Source organism: Anomaloglossus baeobatrachus, chromosome 6 (assembly GCF_048569485.1).
Source record: "Anomaloglossus baeobatrachus isolate aAnoBae1 chromosome 6, aAnoBae1.hap1, whole genome shotgun sequence".
Taxonomy (NCBI): domain Eukaryota; kingdom Metazoa; phylum Chordata; class Amphibia; order Anura; family Aromobatidae; genus Anomaloglossus; species Anomaloglossus baeobatrachus.
This window is the reverse complement of record NC_134358.1, coordinates 81,527,965-81,554,237: the sequence shown is the minus strand read 5'-3', so window position 1 is coordinate 81,554,237 and position 26,273 is coordinate 81,527,965. Positions and strand designations below refer to the sequence as shown.

General features: G+C 46.1%; 1 protein-coding gene across 1 annotated transcript in view; it reads right to left on the bottom strand.

Moving 5' to 3' along the window:
* Nucleotides 1–26,273, bottom strand: part of LAPTM4B (lysosomal protein transmembrane 4 beta) — a 186,443-nt gene that overhangs the window by 25,509 nt on the left and 134,661 nt on the right. The window contains exon 6 of the mRNA XM_075353066.1: nt 21,602–21,697. Coding sequence (XP_075209181.1) covers nt 21,602–21,697 — 96 coding nt within the window. The remainder of the gene's footprint in view (nt 1–21,601; nt 21,698–26,273) is intronic.

The window sequence follows — 26,273 nt, the reverse complement described above, 5'->3', positions numbered from 1 at the left end:
ATATATTTGTAGACTTTTAGTCCAGGAGAGGCATGACACTAGTGTAGGCTCCCATCAAACAAAGATCATCTTGTCGTAGTTGATGGGCAGGGCACACAAGTATTGGCCAATTTTTTGCGCTAAGAACCTTAATTTTTCTAAGTATATTCTATATAACATTAATGCACTTTAAATGTCATATATTCTATGTTTGCTTACGTCTTGGCGCTTACAGAGTGCTGCTGTGTTCTTTTGTTTGTGTTTCGTGTAGTTAGAGCAGTTTGCACCTGTTCACACTTGCTATGTTTTATTTGGACATGCAGTTTTTTGTTTCTTTTTTTATTAAAGAAGAAGCTGGGCAAAATAAGCAAATAAATGTTTTAGAAAAGTGTTCTTTTAACAAGCGAAGGGAAATGTGAAAAATTAATGGACAATTTCTTTAGATATGTCCAATAAATGCTCTGATCAGTGATTTTTTTTAATTGCTCATAATAGTGTACAAAAATAAAAAAATTGGTAAACTCACCTCTCTAATCCCTGACACTCATGCAGATTCACTGCAAGACTCTACTTTCTGCCACAGTAATGAAGTCTTGATGCAGGAGCATGTGACCACTGAAGCCAATCACTGGCTGCAGTGGTGGTGACTTGCAACAGTCAGTGATTGGCTGCAGTGGTCACATGTCTCTGTATTGGGACATCATCACTGCAGCAGGAAGCACATAGCTGCCTACATTTCTGGGGATGTTTAAAGGGGTAGTACACTACTTTTACATTGATGACCTACCCTTAGGTCATCTGACACCCTGCATCCCCGCCTATAAGCTGTGCTTGGTGCCGGCGGCAGCAGCAGACAGCCGGAAATGCTCAGTTCTGGAGCTGCTCCGTTTTTTGATAGTGGCCATGGCTGGGTACTGCACATCCGCCTCCTATTGATTTGGAATGGGGGAGGTGGATCTGCAGTTCCCGGCTGCGGCCACTATCAGAAGACGGAGCAGCTCCGGAACTGAGCATTTTTGGCTACCTGCTGGCACCGAGAACAGCTGATTGGCAGGGGTGCCAAGTGTCTCATCCCAGCCAATCAGACATTGATGACCTATCGTAAGGAGAGGCCATTAATGTAAAAGTAGTGGACAACTCCTTTAAGTCCCATGCCCAAAACATGCCCTTAGGCCCAAGTGGGGTTTGCATAAATCCTTTTCCCTTTCAGTCCAGGAATCCAGTACAGTTGGCAAAGTATGGAAGTATTGATCAGCAATATACTGTCAGAACAGAAGCAGCAGGGAGTCGGTGATAATTATTTTAGTATCGTAAACCATTTTTTGCATCCTGGCAATGCAGACATTTTGAATCCTAAAATCAGTTCTATATATCCGATTGGGAGTGTTTTGGCAGCTCATGGATTTCGGAGAACTCCATTTTGATCTGTGGCATATTTGCAAAACATTTTGTAACAAATTTGCTAATAGTAAATATTCCCGGAGAGGGCTCAAATAATCCGACCAGTACCATGAGAGGTATTCGAAGCTCAAGGGCCCCTATACAAAATCTGTAATATATACGTATACGTGTATGTGACACTATGAATATATCCAAAATGCCTGGGAACAATGTAGTCCAGCTTCTCAGTATATACTGTATATATTTTTCCTTTCCAAAATAATCGGTCTATGTCTGTCTCTTAAAAAGGTTTTTGGAGACTAGAAAACAGGCTCTGTGTTTTATTTCCCAACTCTTTCCATGGTTTTTTTTCCACTTCTTTACATATTATGTAAAACATTCAGACATGGAAATAAATCTCTATTGTTCAGTCTTTTTTAATTATACTTCAAATTACCCAGACGAGCTCCACTATGAGCCAAGAGCAGCTTTACTCTCAGACAGAATATGTTCTGAATGGGTCATGTACAGGCTGTGTGGGAAATACTCATTTAGGGTGTCAATATACAGTATATCACAAAAGTGAGTACACCCCTCACATTTCTGAAAATATTTTATTATATCTTTTCATGAGACAACACTGAAGATGTGTAAAGCAGTCAGTGTGCAGCTTGTATAACCGTGTAACTCGCGGGCAGGGACCTCTATCCTCCTGTACCTGTCTGTGTCTTGTATTGTTTATGATTATTGTACTTGTCCCTATTATGTACACCCCTTTCACATGTAAAGCGCCATGGAATTGATGGCGCTATAATAATAATAATAATAATAATACATTTGGTGTCCTCTAAATAACCCAACACAGTTATTAATGTCTAAACCACTGGCCTCAAAAGTGAGTGTACCCCTAAGTGAAAATGGCCAAATTGTGCCCAATTAGCCATGTTACCTCCCCAGTGCCATGTGACTCAGTGTTACAAAGTGTTAGGTGTGAATAGGGGCAGGTGTGTTACATTTGGTGTTATCGCTCACACACTCTCTCATACTGTCACTGGGAGTTCAACATGGCTCCTCATGCCAAAGAATTCTCTTTGGATCTGAAAAAAAAAAAGAATTGTTGCTCCACATAAAGATGGTCTAGGAGGTTATAGGAAGATTGACAGCACCCCGAAACTAAGCTGCAGCATGGTGGCCAAGACCATACAGTGGTTTAACAAGACAGGTTCCACTCAGAACAGGCCTCACCATGGTCGACCAAAAATGTTGACTGCATGTGCTCAGTGTCATATCCAGAGGTTGTCTTTTCAAAGTAGACATATGGATGCTGCCAGCATTGCTGTGGAGGTTACATGGGTGAGGGGTCTGCATGTCAGTGCTCAGACTATACGCTGCACTCTGCATCACATTGGTTTGCATGGCTGTCATCCCAGAAGGAAGCTTCTTCTAAAGATGATGCCCAAGAAAACCTGCAAACAGTTTTCTGAAGACAAGCAGTCTAAGGACAATGATTACTGGCACCATGTCCTGTGGTCTGATGAGACCAAAACTTATTTGGTTCAGATGGTCTCAGGTTTGTGTGGCAGCAACCAGGTGAGATGTACAAAGACAAGTGTGTCCTGCCTACAGTCAAGCATGGTGGTGGGAGTGTCATGGTTTGGGGCTGAATGAGTGCTGCTGGCTGTGGGAGTTCATTGAGGAAACCATGAATGCCCACTTGTACTGTGACATACTGAAGCAGAGCATGATCCTCTCCCTTTGTATTCCAACATGATAACGACCCCAAACACACCAACAAGATGACCACTGTCTTGCTAAAGAAACTGGGGGTAAAGTGCTGGACTGGTTAACAATGTCTCCAGACCTAAACCCTATTGAGCATCTATGGGGGCTCCTCATATGGAAGGTGGAGGAGTGCAAGGTCTCTATCATCCACCAGCTCCGTGATGTCGTCATAGAGGATGAAAGAGGATTCCGCAGGCTCCTGTGAAGCTCTAGTGACCTCCAAGGCTGTGTGTTGAGTTATTTAAAGGGCACACCAATTTTATACTGTTATACAAGCTGTACACTGGCTACGATACCTTGTATGAAAGTGTTAAATACAATTTGCCCAAAGACAACTAGAGGTACCCTAACTAAAGATCAATACAAATTAACTTTTATTATTAATCAAAATAAGTGACTAGATTTAAAACTGGTATATAGGGTGAGAAGTTAATCTCTAAAGAAGTGTAACAATCGGCCACAGACTGAAGCTCACTAACAAATGGACTAAAATCCTATTATGTTATATATTAATGATCGATTTCACCCTACACTGGTGAAATCATATAGCCTCAGTCATTATCAATTTCACACTATACTACCTATAAAAAACCATTTAGCTAATAGCCTACCCGACATGTTTCACCATGACTGGCTTCATCAGAGGACTGAGGCTATATGATTTCACCAATGTAGGGTGAAATTGATCACTAATATATAATATAAAAGGATTTTAGTCCATTTGTTAGTGAGCTTTAGTCTGCGGACGATTGTTACACTTCTTGAGAGATTATTTAATTTCTCCCCGTATATACCAGTTTTAAATTTGGTCACTAAATTTGATTAATAATAATAGTTAATTCTTATTGATCTTTAGTTAGGGTACCTCTAGTTACCTTTTGAGAAAATTGTGTTTAGCCTAAATTCCCCCTACGCTGATCGGAGCAATAGATTGAGGTTTTGTGTGTATTATATATCTTCACTGTTGTCCCATGAAAAGATATAATAAAATATTTACAACAATATCTTTAGTATACACCCTTATTTAAATTGTGTTTTCATTATAGAAAACTTTAAACAAATTTATAAAAACACATATACCGCCCATACAAAAAAAATCCCCGCTTGCAGAATGTATTTCTTAGAGTGAGCGGCTACGATACGTACAGTCCGGCATATACAACCCCTGGCACAAATTATGGAATCACCTGGTGTCACGAACCACCGGGGGGGTCACTCAGAAATCCCCCGCGCTGGCTACCAGTACGTCACAATCGGGGGGTAACAAGTGGGGGGGTCACTCCTCCTCTATACCTCCCGACCGACAGACAGAGCACGTGACGCGCTCTCTAGCGCCCCTCTTATAGTCAGGCCAATTATGGAATTGCCCAACAATAAGCAAGGAGGCCGCTATACTACTTATGCCGATTATTGAAGGGTCCCCGGTGAGAGTAGGGTATATATTCCCCCGACCTCCGCGGGCGGAATATATAATATCTTCCCGAATCTCACTGGCCTCCCCACAATAATCCTTGGCACAACTCGCTGCCACCAACCGCTTCACGGTAACTATTAGCCGAACACACAGACGTGGGATTCAAGATCGAGATAACAGAACAGCCCAAGATTAATTATATAATTTAATCGCCTAAAGCACACTAGAAACTACAATATATACAATAGGGAATCTACAGAATATACATATGTCAGAGTACAGTTACAATCAAAGCATGGGTTACAAACAGGTATACACAGTTCCAGCAGTTACCTTGTTGCGTCTGGCCACAGGGGGGCGCTGTAGACCAGGTTTCCAGGAACTCCCACAGATGTTTCCTACACATGCCCCCAGCGAGAAGAACCTTGGAAAATGGTCGACGTAGGGTTATCAACCTGGCCAAATCCAGGTCCCCTCCTACCTTAGTGACCTCACAGGGAGCACTGCTCCACCCCTGGCTTGAGTTATGGACAATATCCCAACATGGAATATGGGCCATAACTTTGCCTGGGAGCGTCGTAGGCGGACGCCAATGCTCTCATTGTGACAGTTATGAATTTAGCTACAGAACGAGGGGACTCATGACCTGTCTACGAGTTCCCATATGGCTGATATCACGCCTGGGGTATTTCCCAAGCTCCCCCTTCCATAAAAAAGGTGTGCCAGCATCGTCCGCCTGCGCAAACACCATTTTTATGGTTGCCATATTTATCGGAGATATGGCTTGCGAGATATGAACCATTTTTTACTGGAGTCGTTCTGTCTGGCTACTTCCAAGCCTTGCTAATGAGATACAACTCTTGTTACAGGGTGACGGCAGGGAGCCATCCTGTGTCCATTGTCCGCACAACATCTCATCTCCATATCAGAGGAGATGGCTGTTGGAGGTGTAAGTGGGATGTGACACCTTCACAGATGCTGGACATTTGGGAACAAGGAGGGAGGGGGGCACTGCCAGGGAGTGATGAGAGCAATTATGACTTCTAGTCATAATTCCTCTTCATATCCCAGGATTTACCTCACACCTCCCCCCTTTTGAGGGCGCTAGGGGGCAGCACACTCCGGTGTTCCCCCGTGCGCCCGCCCGCGACCTCTCCTTGTCGGGACAGCCCGTCTGCGTTACCGTGGTCACGGCCCCTTTTGTGGCGAATGGTGAAGTCGTATTGCTGGAGCGCAAGGCTCCATCGCAACAATCGCCCATTCGTCCCAGAGACGGTGTGCAACCAGCTGAGGGGATTGTGGTCCGTCTCCACGATGAAGTGGCGCCCGTATAGATAGGGTTGCAGACGCTGCAGGGCCCACACTATGGCCAGGCACTCCTTCTCCATTGTAGAATAGGCCACTTCCCTTGGTAACAGCTTCCTGCTCAGGTACAAGACTGGGTGCTCTTGGCTCGCAGAGTCCACCTGGCTGAGCACCGCACCGAGGCCGAAGTCACTGGCGTCGGTCTGTACTACAAACGGCCGCGTGAAGTCGGCTGCCTGTAGCACGGGCGGGCTGGACAGGGCGTCCTTTAGGGCCCGGAAGGCTGTCTCGCAGTCCACTGTCCAATCGACTGCAGAGGGCAGCTTCTTCTTGGTGAGGTCCGTCATGGGCTTTGCCAGGCTACTATAGCATGGAACAAACCTCCTATAGTACCCAGCGGTCCCCAAGAAGGACATCACCTGCTTCTTGGTCCTGGGGGTGGGCCAGGATGCGATGGCCTCCACTTTCTCAGGCTCGGGCTTCAGCGTTCCCCCACCTACCCGGTGACCGAGGTACTGGACCTCGCTCATGGCCAGCTGACACTTTCCCGGCTTGATGGTCAAACCTGCCCGGTGGATCCGCCTGAGCACCTGTGCTAGATGCTCTAGGTGGTCCTCCCAGGTGGGACTGAAGACGGCAATGTCATCCAGGTACGCGGCCGCGTACCCTTCAAGTCCCTTGAGCAGGGTGTTGACCATCCGCTGGAAAGTGGCAGGGGCATTCCTCATCCCGAATGGCATCACCGTGGACTCGTACAGTCCAAATGGGGTAATAAAGGCAGAGCGTTCCCTGGCCTTGCGAGTCAGGGGGATCTGCCAATATCCCCGGCTCAGGTCCATGATGGTCAGGTACTGAGCCCCGGCCAACTGATCGAGCAGGTCATCGATGCGTGGCATTGGGTACGCATCGGCGACCGTGACAGCATTGAGCCCCCTGTAGTCCACGCAGAACCGAGTGGTTCGGTCCTTCTTAGGGACGAGGACTACAGGCGAGGCCCAAGCGCTGTTGGATGCCTGGATCACCCCCAGCTCCAGCATCTCGTCAATCTCCTGGCGCATGTGTTGCTGCACCTCCAGGGAGACCCGATATGCTGAACGCCGGATCGGGGGATGATCCCCAGTGTCCACGTGATGGACAGCCAAGTCAGTCCTTCCGGGCTGGTTGGTAAACAACCCCCGGAAGGGGTGTAGGGTGGCCCACAGCTGGGACCGTTGGTCCTCCAAGAGCTGGTGGCCAACCTCCACATCCTCAATGGATCCGCCTGCCCTAACCTGGGCTAGCATATCCAAGAGGGTTTCCGCTTCTCCCTCCTCGGGCAGGTTGCACACGGGGAGCGCACATGCCTCCCGCTCATGATGTGCCTTCATCATGTTCACATGGAAGGGCTTCCGCCTTCCACGGGCAGGGTCCAGGGTGACCAGGTACGTCACAGGGTTGAGCTGCTGGTACACGAGGTATGGGCCTTCCCAGGCTGCCTGAAGCTTGTCCTGTGGTACGGGGACCAGTACCCACACCTTTTGACCCACTTGGTAGGTCCTCTCACAAGCGTTCTGGTCGTACCAACGCTTCTGATCGGCCTGGGCTTGAGCCATATTGTCGTGTACCAGTTGCGTCAAGGCCTGCATTTTGTCCCGGAAGCGCATGACATACTCGATAACCGACACTCCAGGGGTGGCCAAATCCCCTTCCCAAGCCTCTTTCACCAGAGCCAGGGGGCCCCGCACACGTCGCCCGTACAGGAGCTCAAACGGTGAGAATCCTGTTGAGGCCTGTGGAACCTCCCGGTAAGCAAATAACAGGTGTGGGAGATACCGCTCCCAGTCACGCCCATGGGAGTCGACCAACATCTTAAGCATCTGCTTTAAGGTGCCATTGAACCGCTCGCACAGGCCATTAGTCTGTGGATGGTACGGGCTGGCCACCAGATGTCGCACCTGGACTTGCTTACAGAGGGTCTCCATCAGCTGGGACATGAATTGGGTCCCCCGGTCGGTGAGCATTTCCTGGGGAAAACCCACTCGGGAGAAAATCTCCAGCAATGCGGTGGCCACCTTGTCAGCCCGAATGGACGACAAGGCCACTGCTTCTGGGTACCGGGTGGCATAGTCCACTACCGTCAGTATGAAGCGTTTCCCGGAGCTGCTGGGGATGGCCAGCGGGCCGACCAGATCCACAGCCACCCTCCTGAAAGGCTCATCGATGATGGGCAGAGATACCAGTGGGGCTTTGGGGCGTGGCCCCGCCTTCCCCACTCTCTGACAGGTTTCACACGAACGGCAGTAGGCAGCCACATCGGCCCCCATCTTTGGCCAGTAGAAATGCTGGTTTAACCTGGCCTTGGTCTTAGCGATCCCTAGATGTCCGGCCATCGGAATCTCATGTGCGATCCGCAACAACTCCGTCCGGAACGGATAGGGTACCACCAACTGTCGGTCCCTGGGCCACGCCTCCGGTGAACCCTGCTGGACCGTGGCCCGGTACAGCCGTCCTTGGTCCCAGACCACTCGCTCCGGGTCCGAGTCCGAGGGAGGCTGTGCCGCCTGCTCCTTTAGAGCTTTCAGGCTGTCGTCAGCTTCTAACGCTGCCTGAAACCCCTGACCAGATGTGGCCAGAATCGACGAGACTGTCACATCTTCGGTCAGTACCCCGGGACCTGTGTCCTGGCCTCCACCTGACTCGGCTGCCACTTGGTCAGAAGGGGAAGAGCTATCGGACCTCCGGGAGGCCCCCTGGCTTCCAGCACTCCCACTGCGGGTGACAGCGGCCACAGCCGCTGCGACCGTGGGTCGTGCCTGCTCCTCCTCCGTTCCTGACCAAGTCGCCGGTTCAGGCAGACCTACCTGGCTTCCTGACACCCCGGTTGTGGGGGAACCCTGCACCGAGATCTTACCTGGGAGCACTTCCGCTCCTGGACCGGCCCCAATCTCACCTGCCTGTTCCCCTCCTGCAGCAACAGAACCCCGGTGTGAAATCTCTGGGGACCCCACATTTGCTGTGGTAGCCCCCACCCCACACACTGGTCCTCCCCCTGCAGCACCCTGCTCTCTGCTTATCCCTGCAGAGGGCAACAGATCCCAGCTCACAGGCTGGTTACTTGTAGAGGCATTGTCACACCTTTCTCTGACCCCCTCCCCTGTCACAGCTGCAGCTGTGTGTGTGTCTATGGTGTCTGTGCAAGCAGAAATATCAGAGTTCACTCCCTCCTCCCTTACATCATTCATAGATAACACATTAACATTGTCAGGAGTCATGTCAGCACTAGCTGAAGGTTCAGCCTTTGGGGCGGGGCCAAACTGGGAGGTTATTTGCCCCAAATCTGTCCCAAGTAGCACGTTTGCAGGGATCCGATCAGTTACCCCCACCTCCCTCACCCCTCGCCCTGCGCCCCAGTCCACATAAATGTCAGCAACAGGCAGCGCCGGGTCAATGCCTCCAATCCCGGAGACAGCGAGGGTTTTTCCAGGGATCAAGTCTTGGGGGGACACCATCTCAGGCCGCACCAGAGTCACCTCCGAGGCGCTGTCTCGCAGTCCTATGGTCACAGACTGGCCGACGGTGACAGGTTGGAAGCTGTCCAGGGACCTACCACCACCCCCACCCACACAATACACCTTGGGCGGCCCTTGGGACGGGGACGGAGCCGGGGCCTTGGGACGCTGAGGGCACATGGCCTTGAAGTGTCCAGGTAGGTTGCACTGGTGGCACCGTCTTGGTTCTGCCACGGGCCTGGAGAGGGGAGTTGAGGGGGACACCCCCTGCAGTCTAGGGGCAGGTGGGGCAGTCGCAGAGTTCATCTTACCCCCTCTCCAGGTGCTGCTGGTGGCTGCTCTCCTGGCTTCAGGAGCCCGATTGTTGGTGTAGTCATCTGCCAGGGCAGCTGTAGCCGTGGATCCCTTTGGCTTCTGGTCTCGGATGAACTGGCGGAGATCCTCAGGGCAGTTCCACAAGAGTTGCTCCGTGATGAACAAGTCCAGGATCTCCGGTCCGGTGGAAAGCTGCAGGCCTTGGGTCCAGTGGTCGGCAGCTCGGGCAAGTGCCCGCCGGTGGTCAGCCCAGGAGTCCTTTGGTCCCTTCTGCAGCGTCCGGAACTTCTTGCGGTAGGACTCCGGGGTGAGGTTGTACTGTTGGATCAGGGCCCGCTTGATGGTGTCGTAGCCCTGATCCGCCTCAGCAGGCAAGTCCCCAAGGATATCCAGGGCCTTACCCCTTAAACGGGGGGTCAGGTATTTGGCCCACTGGTCCTTGTTCAGATGATGCTGCAAGCAAGTCCGTTCAAAAGCAGTCAAGAAAGAGTCCAAGTCTCCATCCTTCTCCAGCACTGGGAAGTCCTCAACACGGACCTTTGGAAGTTTGGTGTCTGGAAGGTCACGGGTGGCTGATGAGGGCCGGAGCTGAGCTAGCTGCAGCTGGTAGTTACGCTCTGCCTGGCGCTCTTCACGCGCTGCTTGCCGCTCACGCTCGGCCATGAGTTCCTTGTAGCCCTCCCGGTCTCCAGCCTGGCGTAGGGCCATAGCCATTTGAAGAAGGCTATCCGAGCCTCCCAGGCTCGGTGGAATGGCACGTGGTGATCCGCGGCCCGCTGCGGAGCCTGGTGCTTCACTGTCCATTGCAGAGCGGAGGGCTGGCGTCTGGCTCGTTGAGGACCCTTGGGCGAGCTGCTCCTCATCTGGTCCAGCAGTGCCCGGTTGTGCAATGTCCTCTGCAGAGCTGTTTTCTGGCGTCGAGCTCCTGGAGGACTCGTGGACAACCTCCTCATCGTCTCTGGCCTGAGCATCGGCCATTCCTTTGGCTTTGCTCCTGGTGCTCTCAGCCATTCTTGCAGACTTTTGGTCACTGACACAGAACTGACACCTGATGCCTCCACACACCTTACAGTATCTGCACTCTGACACTCTAGTGTTGAGCTAGTCTGAAGACCCCAGCAGCCACAGCTGCTGCAGGCAGTCTTTAGTGTCTGGGAGTATGGGTCTCACACTCACACACACTATTATCTCGATCCCACCGCTTGCCACCAATATGTCACGAACCACCGGGGGGGTCACTCAGAAATCCCCCGCGCTGGCTACCAGTACGTCACAATCGGGGGGTAACAAGTGGGGGGGTCACTCCTCCTCTATACCTCCCGACCGACAGACAGAGCACGTGACGCGCTCTCTAGCGCCCCTCTTATAGTCAGGCCAATTATGGAATTGCCCAACAATAAGCAAGGAGGCCGCTATACTACTTATGCCGATTATTGAAGGGTCCCCGGTGAGAGTAGGGTATATATTCCCCCGACCTCCGCGGGCGGAATATATAATATCTTCCCGAATCTCACTGGCCTCCCCACAATAATCCTTGGCACAACTCGCTGCCACCAACCGCTTCACGGTAACTATTAGCCGAACACACAGACGTGGGATTCAAGATCGAGATAACAGAACAGCCCAAGATTAATTATATAATTTAATCGCCTAAAGCACACTAGAAACTACAATATATACAATAGGGAATCTACAGAATATACATATGTCAGAGTACAGTTACAATCAAAGCATGGGTTACAAACAGGCATACACAGTTCCAGCAGTTACCTTGTTGCGTCTGGCCACAGGGGGGCGCTGTAGACCAGGTTTCCAGGAACTCCCACAGATGTTTCCTACACATGCCCCCAGCGAGAAGAACCTTGGAAAATGGTCGACGTAGGGTTATCAACCTGGCCAAATCCAGGTCCCCTCCTACCTTAGTGACCTCACAGGGAGCACTGCTCCACCCCTGGCTTGAGTTATGGACAATATCCCAACATGGAATATGGGCCATAACTTTGCCTGGGAGCGTCGTAGGCGGACGCCAATGCTCTCATTGTGACAGTTATGAATTTAGCTACAGAACGAGGGGACTCATGACCTGTCTACGAGTTCCCATATGGCTGATATCACGCCTGGGGTATTTCCCAAGCTCCCCCTTCCATAAAAAAGGTGTGCCAGCATCGTCCGCCTGCGCAAACACCATTTTTATGGTTGCCATATTTATCGGAGATATGGCTTGCGAGATATGAACCATTTTTTACTGGAGTCGTTCTGTCTGGCTACTTCCAAGCCTTGCTAATGAGATACAACTCTTGTTACAGGGTGACGGCAGGGAGCCATCCTGTGTCCATTGTCCGCACAACATCTCATCTCCATATCAGAGGAGATGGCTGTTGGAGGTGTAAGTGGGATGTGACACCTTCACAGATGCTGGACATTTGGGAACAAGGAGGGAGGGGGGCACTGCCAGGGAGTGATGAGAGCAATTATGACTTCTAGTCATAATTCCTCTTCATATCCCAGGATTTACCTCACACCTGGCCCTGAGGATGTTCATTCAGTTGTTTAGTTTTGTGCCATGTCTGTGATCTGCTTTTTTTTAAACAAAAGTAAAGTCATTTCAAATGTCAACTTTCTGGCTTTAAGAAACACTAAAAAAAATCATGAAAACATAATGTGCTAGCCAGTAACGATTACTTTTCAAAACCAAACAGGGGAAAAAAATTATGGAGTCACTCAATTCTGAGGTAAAAATAATGGAATCACCCTGTAAATTTTCATTCCCAAAACTAACACATGCATCAAATAAGATCTGCTCCTTAGTCTGCATCTAAAAAGGAGTGATCACACCTTGGAGAGCTGTTGCACCAAGTGGACTGACATGAATCATGGCTCCAACACGAGAGATGTCAATTGAAACAAAGGAGAGGATTATCAAACTCTTAAAAGAGAGTAAATCATCATGCAATGTTGCAAAAGATGTTGGTTGTTCACAGTCAGCTGCGTCTAAAATCTGGACCAAATACAAACAACATGGGAAGGTTGTTAAAGGCAAAAATACTGACCAAGGAAGACATCAAAGCGTCAAGACAGGAAACTTAAAGCAATATGTCTCCAAAACAGGAAATGCACAACAAAACAAATGAGGAACAAATGGAAGGAAACTGGAGTCAATGTCTGTGACAGAACTGTAAGAAACCGCCTAAAGGAAATGGGATTTACATACAGATAAGCTAAAAAAAAAGCCATCATTCACACCTAAACAGAATAAAACAATATTACAATGGGCTAAGGAAAAGCAATCGTGGAGTGTGGATGACTGGATGAAAGTCATATTCAGTGATGAATCGCAAACCTGAATTGGGCAATGTGATTGTTTGGAGTCGTTCCAATGAGATTTATAAAGATGACTGCCTTAAGAGAACATGTAAAATTTCCAGTCATTGATGATATGGGGCTGCATGTCAGGGAACTGGGGAGATGGCTGTCATTACATCTTCAATAAATGCCCACGTTTACTTTTCTTTTCAATATTCTTTTTATTATAGTGAAAAACAGCATATGAAACACAATGCACACCTTCCAAGTATTTTTCGGAGCAAAAAATTGATATATCGTAACATAAAACAATGAATAAATGTGAGAAAATATAAAGGCATTTGAATCCTGGAGGGAAGGATTTAGATCCAAAGTTCGGTCCACAGTTCTGGATAATTTTTCTTCCCTTGTCGGAAGTACCACAGTTAGGTGTGTTTACCATTGCAGTCCATGTGAAATCAACAATAAACTTTTGTGAATAATTAACATTAGTGAAATGAACATATGTAAAACATGTCAATAGTAGGATGGGGGGGTGTAAAGAAAGGTAAGGATGGTTTCAAGAAGATAGTGAGAGACAGGAGGTGTGAGTGGGGATTAATCTAGATGAGAAATATATCATGACTGGCTCAGGGGAGAATGGTGGGAGCAGGTCAAGACGCCACCAATTCAAAGTACTCAGAGGATTCTCGGAACTTCAACCAGGGGGCCCAGATGAGTCTAAATTTATCTTGAGAGTGATAAGCTAAAGCTGTCAGCTCTTCAATATGATATAACTGGTCGATTTTGAGCATCCAAGTTTGGATAGTAGGTATACTTGTCGAGCTCCAAAGGGGGGGATGAGCAGTTTGGCCGCCGCTAGTAGAAATAGGAGGAGAGTTTTGTTCGGAGTGTTTTGTGGGTTGCTGACCAAGTTCAGGAAGATTAGGCTGGGTTGGGAGTTAAAGGACAGTTTACAGATCCGCTTGGTGAAGGTAATCACATTTTCCCAGAAGGGCTGCAACTCGTCGCACTGCCACCAAATGTGGAAGTATGTACCTCGTTCTCTATTGCACCTCCAACATGACTCTGAAGAGGAAGGGAACCATGTGCTAGTTTGAGAAGGTGATACATACCATCTGGTAACTAATTTGTATGGGTTTTCCTGTACCTTCACGCAATGTGATGGGCCAAAGGATCTCTTATAAATTTGGATCAAATCTCCTTCTGTAAAATTCCTGCCTAGATCTTTTTCCCATAATGATATGAATGCCCGTTTCTGCGGTAGCTTATTTAAGACCAGTATTTGATATAATTTAGACATGACTTTCTGAGGGCATTTTGTTTGCGTAATCATAGATTCAAAAGTGAAAAGGTCCCTTCGGGGCAGCCCATTTGGTAAGTGATCCCGTACCGCTAACTTTAGTATTTCAAATTGAAGGAAGTTGAGTGAGTTTGGGGCTATGATCTTATTAAGCTGAGTCAGGGGTATTAATGTTCCATCTTCTAATACTAGTTCCACTGGCGTAGTGAGTGTATGAAGCTGATCAGGAGTGCGTGATTGTGTGCTATCTGAGTACAGCCCCGGCAAATCCATTATTCGGATTATTGGGGAAGGTGGGGGAATAAGATAATCTGCATGTTTTGTCCAAGTTTGAAGCGCGTTCTTAAAGATTAAAATTACCCGTCGTCGGGCCTCGAAGAAAATGTTTTGCCGAGTGAAGGATGGGTCTGAAGTTCATCGGACTGATGGAGTCTCCGATCAAGGTCCAAAGTTTGTTTGGAGATTTGTGAGTCCAATCTATTATCATTGATAGTATTGCTGCTGTGTGATATTTTTGTGGGTCTGGTGCCCCCATTCCTCCTTTGGACCTAGGTAGTACTAGAGTATTATAATTCAACATCGGGCGCCTACCCTTCCAAATATAGTTGATAAAGAGGGTTCTAGCTTTATGGAAAAAGGTCTGTGGTACCTGAATTTGTAACATCTGTGATACATAACTAAATTTTGGTAACACAAAGCTTTTTAATAGGTTTTTACTTCTCATCCATGAGACAAATGGGGCTGACCATGAGGCTATTACTTTTAATGAAGATTTTAATAACGGGAAAAAGTTTAAAGAGACTAAAGAAGGCCAATGTGAGCATATCTTTATTCCCAGGTAGGTAATAAACTTGGGGAACTTAAAGGGGTATTTATTTTTTAGGGTATCCATTGTTGCTTGAGGGAGCTGTATACCCAAAGCCTCCGATTTGTCAAAATTAATTTTGAAATTTGACAGTGAGCCAAAATGTTTGAAGATATCCAAGATACCCGGAAATTCTTTGAGGGGTTCCATCAACAGGAGAAGAAGCTCGTCGGCGAAGGCTGCCGCTTTATGTGTAGTTCCAGCTATGGAAGCCCCTTTTATGTCCGGATGCTGTCGGATTCGTTGAATGAGGGTCTCCATCACTAAGATGAACAGAGATGGAGAAAGCGGGCAGCCCTGCCGAGTTCCATTATTAATGTTGAATGGGCTAGAAAGATCCCCATTTATCCTAATACACGCTGTCGGGTGTGTATACATCTGAAAAATTGCCTCTATGAATGGGGTAGGAAAGGCGAAGTGCCGTAGTGTTTCTCTCATGAATATCCAATCGATCCTGTCAAAAGCCTTTTCCGCATCAAATGCCCAAGTTTACATTGAAATTTTGGACACTTTTCTTATCCCATCAATTGAAAGGATGTTTGGGGGTGATGAAATCATTTATCAAGATGATAATGCATCCTGCCATAGAGCAAAATCTGTGAAAACATTCCTTGAAAGAAAACATATAAGGTCAATGACATGGCCTGTAAATAGTCCCGGATCTCAATCCAATTGAAAATATTTGGTGGAAGTAGAAGAAAATGGTCCATAACAAGGCTCCAACCTGCAAAGCTGATCTGGCAACAGCAATCCAAGAAAGTTGGAGCCAGATTGATGAAGAGTCCTGTTTGTCACTCATTAAGTCCATGCCTCAGAGACTGAAAGCTGTTATAAAAGCCAGAGGTGGTGCAACAAAATGCTAGTGATGTATTGGAGTGTTTTTTTGGTTTGTTTTTCAAGATTCCATATTTTTTACCTCAAAATTGAGTGATTCCATTATTTTACCCCTCTTTCGTAACCCCTTCACAACCGCGGGTAGTAAAATTACGTCCTATTTTAACGTGACTTAACGACCAGAACGTAATTTTACGGCCTAAACTTCATTTGATTGCCGTGGCCATAGCAACGGCTTTCAAATGATGTCCCCTGCTGTTTCTTACAGCAGGGGACCTTTGCTTGACCCCAGGGGGGGTGGCATCGCCAACCCCCATCGACGATCGATGTGATTGGCTGTTCAAATCTGAACCGCCAACCACATCTTTCGCACTGATTTCGGCAAAAATAATGCCCAAATAAGTGCGATACTGTGAGATCCGGCTATGATGTACTGTAGCAGCTGCAGCATATCATAGGTGGACCTCAAACATGTCGCCCCCAGCCCCTGCAGCACTGATTGGAGTGATCGTGCTATGACGCGCAATCGCTCCAATCAGTGTGCAGTGGGGCGGTCTGATCTGGAGGTGGCCGCCCTCCCCAGGCCTGTGCTGGTCTGCGAGCCCTCCCCCAACATGTCTGCAGCGTGGACTGGCTGGTACTTGTGGTACCACGCCACCGCTGCTGCTGCCGCCGCTGATGTTACCGCTTCTGCTCCAATGGTAAGTATTCCGCTCCCCTTGCAGCCCGTTTGCGCTCCCCTTGTAGCCCGTGCGCGCTCCCGTGATGGCCCCTGCCCGTGCCCTCCCCGATCTGCCCCACAACGCCCTGATCTGCCCCCCGACATCCCAATCTGCTCCCCACGCGATCTGCCTGCCTCCTCTGTGATCTCTATTCTGCTTCCTTCCTTCTGCCTCTGCTCTCACCCCCCCTCTAGTCCCCCCCCCTCTACTGCCCCCCCTCTGCTTTCCCCCCTCCCCCCTGTGCTCCTCCACCCCCGACGTCCCCTACCTGCCTTCATCGGGTCATCCGAGGTTTTCACTGCCCGATCACATCTGCCTCCATCGCTGGGTCCTTCTGCTGATCTGTCCAACGCCCTGCCTGCTGCTCGTGTAAACCTGTCCATCTGGCTGCCTTCTGTTCCTCCTGTCCTCCTGCAGTTCCTCTGGTCAGTAATCCTCCTGCTAATCCTCCTGGGTACTGTGAGTATAACTTTTTTTTTTTTTCTCTTGTATCCCCTGTCCATTTTTACACCTCACCTGTCCATGCGTCCCGCCGAGCGCTGATCAGGGATGCAGATAACGGATCTGCATCCGTGGTCAGTTTTCGGCGGGACTTTTTTTTTCCCATATCCCCGACGCTTCTTGTATCGCATTTGTCCGTGCGTCCCGCCTAGCGCTGATCAGGGATGCACATAACGTATCTGCATCCATGCTCAATTTTTGGCGTGACTTTTTTTCGTATTCGCAATGCTTTTTGTATCGCATGCGTCCCGCCAAGCGCTGATCAGGGATGCACATAACGGATCGGCATCCCTGCTCAATTTTTGGTGTGACTTTTTTCCGTATCCCCAACATTTTTTGTATCTCATCCGACCGTGCGTCCTGCAGTGGCCGATCAGTGCACTGCGTCTGTGCGTTTGAAGAGTCAAATGGCGTTTCTTTTCTTCTGAGCCCCGCCATGCGCCTAAACAATTTATTTCCACCACATATGAGGTATCTGCGTACTCATGAAAAATTGCACAATATGTTTTATGGTGCAGTTTTTCCTGATACTATTGTAAAAAAAAAAGCTACCTGGTTGATGCAAAAATTTTGTGGTTAAAAAAAAATAATAATTTTCACGGTTCAACGTTATCAACTTCTGGGGAGCCCCTGGGGGTACAAGGGGCTCACCAAACATCTAGATAAATTCCTTGAGGGGTCTAGTTCCAAAATGGGGTAATTTGTGAAGGAGCTCCACTGTTTAGGCACCATAGGGGGTCTCCAAACGTGACATGGCGTCCGCTAATGATTCCAACCAATTTTGCTGTCAAATGGTGCTCCTTCTATTCTGAGCCCCGCCGTGCGCCCAAACAATTACTTTCCACCACATATGAGGTATCTCCGTACTCAGGAGAAATTGCACAATACGTTTTATGGTGAATTTTTTTCTTATACCCTTGTGAAAAAAAAAGCTACCTGGTTCAATTAACAGTTTTGTAGTAAAAAAAAAAAAAATTGTATTCATGGCTCAACATTATCAACTTCTGTGGAGCCCTTGGGGCTCGCTAAACATCTAGATAAATTCCTTGAGGGGGTCTAGTTTCCAAAATGGGGTCATTTGTGGGGGAGCTCCATTGTTTATGCACCTCAGGGGGTCTCCAAATGCAACATTACGTCAGCTAATGATGCCAACCAATTTTGCTGTCAAATGGCGCTCCTTGTCTTCTGAGCCCCGCCATGTGCCCAAACAATTACTTTCCACCACATATGAGGTATTGTCTTACTCAGGAAAAAATGCACTATAAATTTCATGGTGAATTTTTTCCTGATACCCTTGTGAAAAAAAAAGCTACCTAGTTGAAGCAACAGTTTTGTGGTAAAAAACAATTTTTTTTCTTTTCACGGCTCAACGTTATAAACTTCTGTGAAGCCCCCAGGTGTTCAAAGTGCTCACCAAACATCTAGAAAAATTATTTGAGGGCTCTAGTTTCCAAAATGGGGTCACTTGTGGGGGAGCTCCATTGTTTAGGCACCTCAGGGGGTCTTCAAACCCGACATGGCGTCCGCTAATGAGTGCAGCTAATTTTGCACTCAAAAATTCAAATGGCGCTCCTTGCCTTCCGAGCCCTGCCGTGTGTCCAAACATTTGATTTCCACCACATATGAGGTATCTGCGTACTCAGGAGAAAATTCACAAAACATTTTAAGTGCATTTTTTCCTGATACCCTTGTGAAAAAAAAAGCTACCTAGTTGAAGCAACAGTTTTGTGGTAAAATAAAAAAAAATTATTTTCACGGCTCAACGTTATAAACTTCTGTAAAGCCTCCAGAGGTTCAAAGTGCTCACTAAACATCTAGAAAAATTATTCGAGGGCTCTAGTTTCCAAAATGGGGTCACTTGTGGGGGAGCTCCATTGTTTAGGCACCTCAGGGGGTTTTCAAACCTGACATGGCGTCCGCTAATGAGTGCAGCTAATTTTGCACTCAAAAATTCAAATGGCGCTCCTTGCCTTCCGAGCCCTGCTGTGTGTCCAAACATTTGATTTCCACCACATATGAGGTATCTGCGTGCTCAGGAGATAATGCACAATACATTTTATGGTGCATTTTTTCCTGATACCCTTGTGAAAAAAGGTACCTAGTTGAAGCAACAGTTTTGTGGTAAAAAAAAAAAAATTTCTTTTCACGGCTCAACGTTATAAACTTCTGTAAAGCCTCCAGGGGTTCAAAGTGCTCACCAAACATCTAGAAAAATTATTTGAGGACTCTAGTTTCCAAAATGGGGTCACTTGTGGTGGAGCTCCATTGTTTAGGCACCTCAGGGGGTCTTCAAACCCGACATGGCGTCCACTAATGAGTGCAGCTAATTTTGCGTTCAAAAATTCAAATGGCGCTCTTTCCCTTTCGACCTCTGCCGTGCGCCCAAACAATTGATTTTTACCCCACATGGGGTATCAGCGTACTCAGGAGAAAATGCACAATAAATTGTATTCTGCACTTTCCCTTTTCTCCCTTGTGAAAATAAAAATTTTATGGCTAAACTAACATTTTTGTGTTAAAAAGTAAAATTTTCATTTTTTCCTTCCACATTGCTTTGGTTCCTGTGAAGCACCTAAAGGGTTAATAAACTTCTTGGATGTGGTTTTGAGCAGTGTGAGGGGTGCAGTTTTTAGAATGGGGTCACTTTTGGGTATTGCCTGTCATCTAGGCCTCTCAAAGTCACCTCAATTGTGATGTGGTCCCTAAAAAAATTATTTTGTAAATTTTGTTGGAAAAATGAGAAATCGCTGATGAACTTTGACCCCTTCTAATTTCCTAACGAAAAAAAAATTTGTTTCGAAAATTGCGCTGATGTAAAGTAGACAAGTGGGAAATTTTATGTAGTAACTATTTTGTGTGACATATCTCTCAGATTTATGGGCATAAATTTTCAAAATTTGAAAATTGCGAAATTTTCAAAATTTTCGCAAAATTTCCTAAATTTTCACAAATAACGCAAAAAATATCGTCCTAAATTTACCACTGACATGAAGTACAATATGTCACGAAAAAACAATCTCAGAGTCGCCAAGATCCGTTGAAGAGTTCCAGAGTTATAACCTGTCAAAGTGACACTGGTCAGAATTGCAAAAAATGGCCTGGTCATTAGGGTGTTTTAGTGGCCGGGGGTGAAGGGGTTAAAGCCATAAAGTTGCCATTTGAAATGACGTTAGTTTTGTGCCATGTCTGTGATCTGCTATTTTAAAAAAAAAAGTAAACAACTGAATGAACATCCTCAGAGCCAGGTAAGTCCATAATTTTTGCCAGGGGTTGTAGCAGAAAAACAAAGGCTATGTAATACATACAGGATAAAGAGCAATAATAAAGAGCAATAATACAAATGATAAATCTGTACTCAATCTCACACCATTCCCTTCTTTATATTCCAGAATACTTTAAATATTTAAAAAACAAGAATGACAGCGAGGACAGGAATCCTGCCTCAAAAATTCCTCTCCCAACAGTGGAAAGTCAACATGGACTATTAACATACCCCCTATCCTTGTTCATCAGCTACAACAAACAAGGAATCTAATTAACTTCTGGAAGCAATTCTGGATGTATCGATCCATAACGTCCTAGCACAAAATTTTTTAATGAAACTGAGATAGGAGTATAAGATTGATAAGGTCTCTAGGGTGGAAAACTGGTGATCACTAGGGCTATATAGAAGTGAATGAGGTAGCCACTTTTCCACTCACAATTTGTGGGACCTGTATCTATCAGACATTTATAGAATATTATGCGATATGCCATCAGTGTCAAACATGGGAATATCTGTTTAAATCAATAATAATGAATTTTGGGGTCTGGTAAGTATGATTCTCTTGTGGGGTGTTTCTGCCTTTTTAGGGGGGTAAACTTACCCCCAACGTATGTTTCCCCGGAAATAAGCCCTACCCCAAAAATAAGCCCTACCCCGAAAATAAGCCCTTGCACATTTTTCGGTCCAAAAAATAATGTAAGACGTCTTATTTTCGGGGAAACACTGTAAGCCCTTCCTGATAGTCGCTGCAGGCAGATAGAATGTTATCATTTACCTCTGTCTTAAATGTGTGCATGTAGAATAATATATGACAGTAGACTAAGGAAGAAAACCTATTTTATGCAGGTTCTATCCAGTGTCTGCAAATTCCCTATTAAGCTGCACCACAGGATAAATTAAACATTACACTGTATGCAATTAAATCAATGGACAGTCCATTTAATGCATGAATGTTTCAGGTCCCCATAGGCTTTTGCAAATCAAAGAAGGTTCTAAATTTTGGACCCCATCAATTAATTTGGAACTCCCTATTAAGTTATTTAAAAGTAGATTTGTTTTTAAACTTAGACACCCTCTCTAAGACGCATGACGACCTCTACACCATCTTGCAAAAAAAGTAAGTGAAAATGAAACCATGGACTCACTGTAGTATCGTTGGTGGTTACATAGACGAGGACATCTGACGAGTTCCGGTTGTTGATGTACCGATAGCAGTTCCAGACGCAGCTAATCAGGTAAGCCTAGGAAGAAACACAAGTCTCATATCAGTTGGGTGATGCAATTAATAGCAACAAGTGACATCATTATAATACTGGTCATGAATTGTATAAATCCTCTGTTTTCTGTATATATGTATAAACTGGCATCCTGATGTCATATAGCATCTGCACCAGGCATCAGCTGTCATTAATCCCTTACCTCTAACCGTATTAGTTCTATGAAGCAACGTAGATACAAAGTTATGGAGAACACTGTAACAATTAGTAGAAACAGCACAAACAGAGGATCTGTGACTATTAATATAGTGTCCATTTTTTATATGTCATGACATTTTCCTTATCTATTCTTACTTTGTTTAATTATTTCATAGGCACAGACGTATCCCAAGGACAATATCATCAAATGCCAATGACTTTGTGTTTTGAGCATTTGTGAGTATGAATAAACTGGAATTTATGGAGAAAGATACTTAAATAAAGATTCTTTCTGACCCAGACTTATTTAATTTAATTCAGATCTAATGTAACATATACACTTTTTTTGCATTTCTTGTATAATATTGTACTGCAGAATAGGTTTGCCTTATGGCAAGTGCAACGAATGGGAGTTAATTGACAATGATTTCAACAGACAAATATAGTGTCCAGGAAGTAATGGAGTACAGTTAATTTCTTTAGAGATCAGGCAAGAAGTCTTCAAACCCTCATCATGACCCTTGTATAGGTATCGAGCAGTACAAAAGAGCAGTCATTAGCTCACTCAAAGTTATATAAGATGTTTCTGATCAATCTGTCCCATTCTACACAGCAAAGCTGACAAGTGAGCTGCAGAAAACAAAGGATATTTGAACTTGAATGTTCCTTCTTTTTATGTGGAAAGTTATATAAGAATATAAACTACAAAAAAACAGGTAAATATCTTTTTTCAATATTGTTTTATTTGTAGATTATACATTTTGACCCAAATGAACTTCTTCCTGTCTCGATCTATACTGCAAAGCTAACAAGTGAGCTGTAGAAAACAAAAAATATCAGAACAGAATGTGCCTTCTTTTTTTTAATAAGAGCTGCGTAAAAAAAAATGAATTAATTAAGAAAATTAAAACTATAGATTCAAGTCATCAAAATCAGTGATTTTCTCATAAGTCTTGGTGAGGGGGCATGTTGGAGTCAGACACTCCTGATCCCCTTAATGAATCATGAATATCTGACAAGTAGCGTACAATTCTGTGTGCCGTGCCACAAATCTAACTTCAGACTCATCTGGAGTAAGATCTCTTCTACAAGGAGTGCCACAGTTCATCATGAATTAGATGAACTGTGGCATCAAGTGCACAGCACACCATGTCCCGCGTCAGCTCAACCCATTTTAGCGGAGCTAGAAGAAATTAGTGTAGGTGCGCAAATTTTGATACTTTTCAAAGCAAATTAAAGGGAAGCTCTCACCAGATTTTTTATGTATGAGCTAACACTACCACCCTGAAGCAGCGCCTGTGCTACATTCCATAAAGGTGCATATTATCCCCTGACTCCCCTGGTATACCTCCTAAATACCTTTTGAAAATCTCCCGTGTGGTATGTAAATCTTTTGGTCCGGTCTGATGAGTGTCCTTGGTGCGGTTTAAGTCCCTCCTCTCCTCACTGATCGCTGTCCTCTTATGATTGACGTAGATGATGCCTCTTGCGTCATCCACATGCCTGGGCAAAATCTTGCGTCTACGTAGAGTCATCGCCGGCTCCCACAGGAGCACTTTTCTCTGCTCTACTGCAGGCAGAGCCTTATACATAAGTGCACATGCGCAAAACGGTGAGGTCTCTGCGCAGGTGCAAGATTTTCCAGTTTTGCTCTTGCATACTTATGTATTAGGCTCTGTCTGCAGTAGAACAGAGCAAAGCACGCCTGCTTGAGCCAGCAATGGCTCTGCACAGGGGCAAAATTTCACCCAGCTATGTGGATGACGCAGGAGGCGTCATCCATGTCAACCATAACAAGAGGAAGGCAATCAGTGCAGAGAGGAGGGACAGGAGCACTCTGGACTGGACCAAAAGATTTACATACCGCGGGGGAGATTTTCCAAAGGCATTTGGGGGATATAGAGGGGAGAGTAATGCGGGCGTCACTATTGTGCGATGCATCGTCGGGGTCACGGTTTTCGTGACGCATATCCGGCATCGCTTGCGACGTCGTCTCGTGTGACACCTCCGAGCGACGCTGACTTGTTCACAAATCGTAAGTCGTGTACTCGTCGTTTAATTTAAAAAAATCTTTTATTTTTAATGGCGCCGGTTGTTCATCATACCCAGGGCAGCACACATCGCTCCGTGTGACACCCCAGGAACAATGAACACAGCTTACCTGCGTCCCGCGGCACCCGCCGGCAATGCGGAAGGAAGGAGGTGGGCGGGATGTTTACGTCCCGCTCATCTCCGCCCCTCCGCTTCTATTGGCCGGCCGCTGTGTGATGTTGCTGTGACGCCGAACGTCCCTTTCCCTTCAGGAAGTGGATGTTCGCCGCCCACAGCGAGGTCGCTCAGCAGGTAAGTACGTGTGACGGCAGTTTAACGACTTTGTGCGACACGGGCAGCGATTTGCCCGTGACGCACAAATGACGGGGGCGGGTACGATCGATCGTGCGATTGCACGATAGATCGTACCGTGTGACGCCCGCATAAGGGGATAATATACACATTTATTGAATGCAGCACAGGCGCTGCTTAAGGAGGTAGTTTTAGTTTATACATGAAAAATCTGGTGACAGGTTCCCTTTAAGCTAGAATTCTAACAAAATTGCTTTGATGAATTGAGACCTATGTTGTTTGATTAATATTTTGTTTTTAAATTATACAATCTGACTCAAATTAATTTTTTTCTGTCTCAGTCTATACAGCAAAACTAATTAGTAAGCTGTAGAAAACAAAAAATATTAGAATGTTTTCTTTTTATGTGCAAAGTTGCAAAAATAAAAATAAATATAAATATATATACAGTACAGACCAAAAGTTTGGACACACCTTCTCATTCAAAGAGTTTTCTTTATTTTCATGACTCTAAAAATTGTAGATTCACATTGAAGACATCAAAATTTGAATGAAAACATGTGGAATGAAATACTTAAAAAAGTGTGAAACAACTGAAAATATGTCTTATATTCTAGGTTCTTCAAAGTAGCCACCTTTTGCTTTCATTACTGCTTTGCACACTCTTGGCATTCTCTTGATGAGCTTCAAGAGGTATTCACCGGAAATGGTTTTCCAACAGTCTTGAAGGAGTTCCCAGAAATGCTTAGCACTTGTTCGCCCTTTTGCCTTCACTCTGCGGTCCAGCTCACCCCAAACCATCACAATTGGGTTCAGGTCTGGTGACTGTGGAGGCCAGCTAATCTGGCGTAGCACCCCATCACTCTTCTTCTTGGTCAAATAGCCCTTACACAGCCTGGAGGTGTGTTTGGGGTCATTGTCCTGTTGAAAAATAAATGATGGTCCAACTAAACGCAAACCGGATGGAATAACATGCCGCTGCAAGATGCTGTGTTAGGCATGCTGGTTCTGTATGCCTTCAATTCTGAATAAATCCCCAACAGTGTCACCAGAAAAGCACCCCCACACCATCACACCTCCTCCTCCATGCTTCATGGTGGGAACCAGCCATGTACAGTCCATCCGTTCACCTTTTCTACAAAGACACGGTGGTTGGATCCAAAGATCTAAAATTTGGACTCATCAGACCAAAGCACAGATTTCCACTGGTCTAATGTCCATTCCTTGTATTCTTTAGTCCAAACAGGTCTCTTCTGCTTGTTGCCTGTCCTTAGCAGTGGTTTCCTAGCAGCTATTTTACCATGAAGGCCTGCTGCACAAAGTCTCCTCTTAACAGTTATTCTAGAGATGAGGTGTGTCCAAACATTTGGTCTGTACTATATACAGTGCCTACAAGTAGTATTCAACCCCCTGCAGATTTAGCAGGTTTGATAAGATGCAAATAAGTTAGAGCCTGCAAACTTCAAACAAGAGCAGGATTTATTAACAGATGCATAAATCTTACAAACCAACAAGTTATGTTGCTCAGTTAAATTTTAATAAATTTTCAACATAAAAGTGTGGGTTAATTATTATTCAACCCCTAGGTTTAATATTTTGTGGAATAACCCTTGTTTGCAATTACAGCTAATAATCGTCTTTTATAAGACCTGATCAGGCCGGCACAGGTCTCTGGAGTTATCTTGGCCCAATCCTCCATGCAGATCTTCTCCAAGTTATCTAGGTTCTTTGGGTGTCTCATGTGGACTTTAATCTTGAGCTCCTTCCACAAGTTTTCAATTGGGTTAAGGTCAGGAGACTGACTAGGCCACTGCAACACCTTGATTTTTTCCCTCTTGAACCAGGCCTTGGTTTTCTTGGCTGTGTGCTTTGGGTCGTTGTCTTGTTGGAAGATTAAATGACGACCCATCTTAAGATCCTTGATGGAGGAGCGGAGGTTCTTGGCCAAAATCTCCAGGTAGGCCGTGCTATCCATCTTCCCATGGATGCGGACCAGATGGCCAGGCCCCTTGGCTGAGAAACAGCCCCACAGCATGATGCTGCCACCACCATGCTTGAC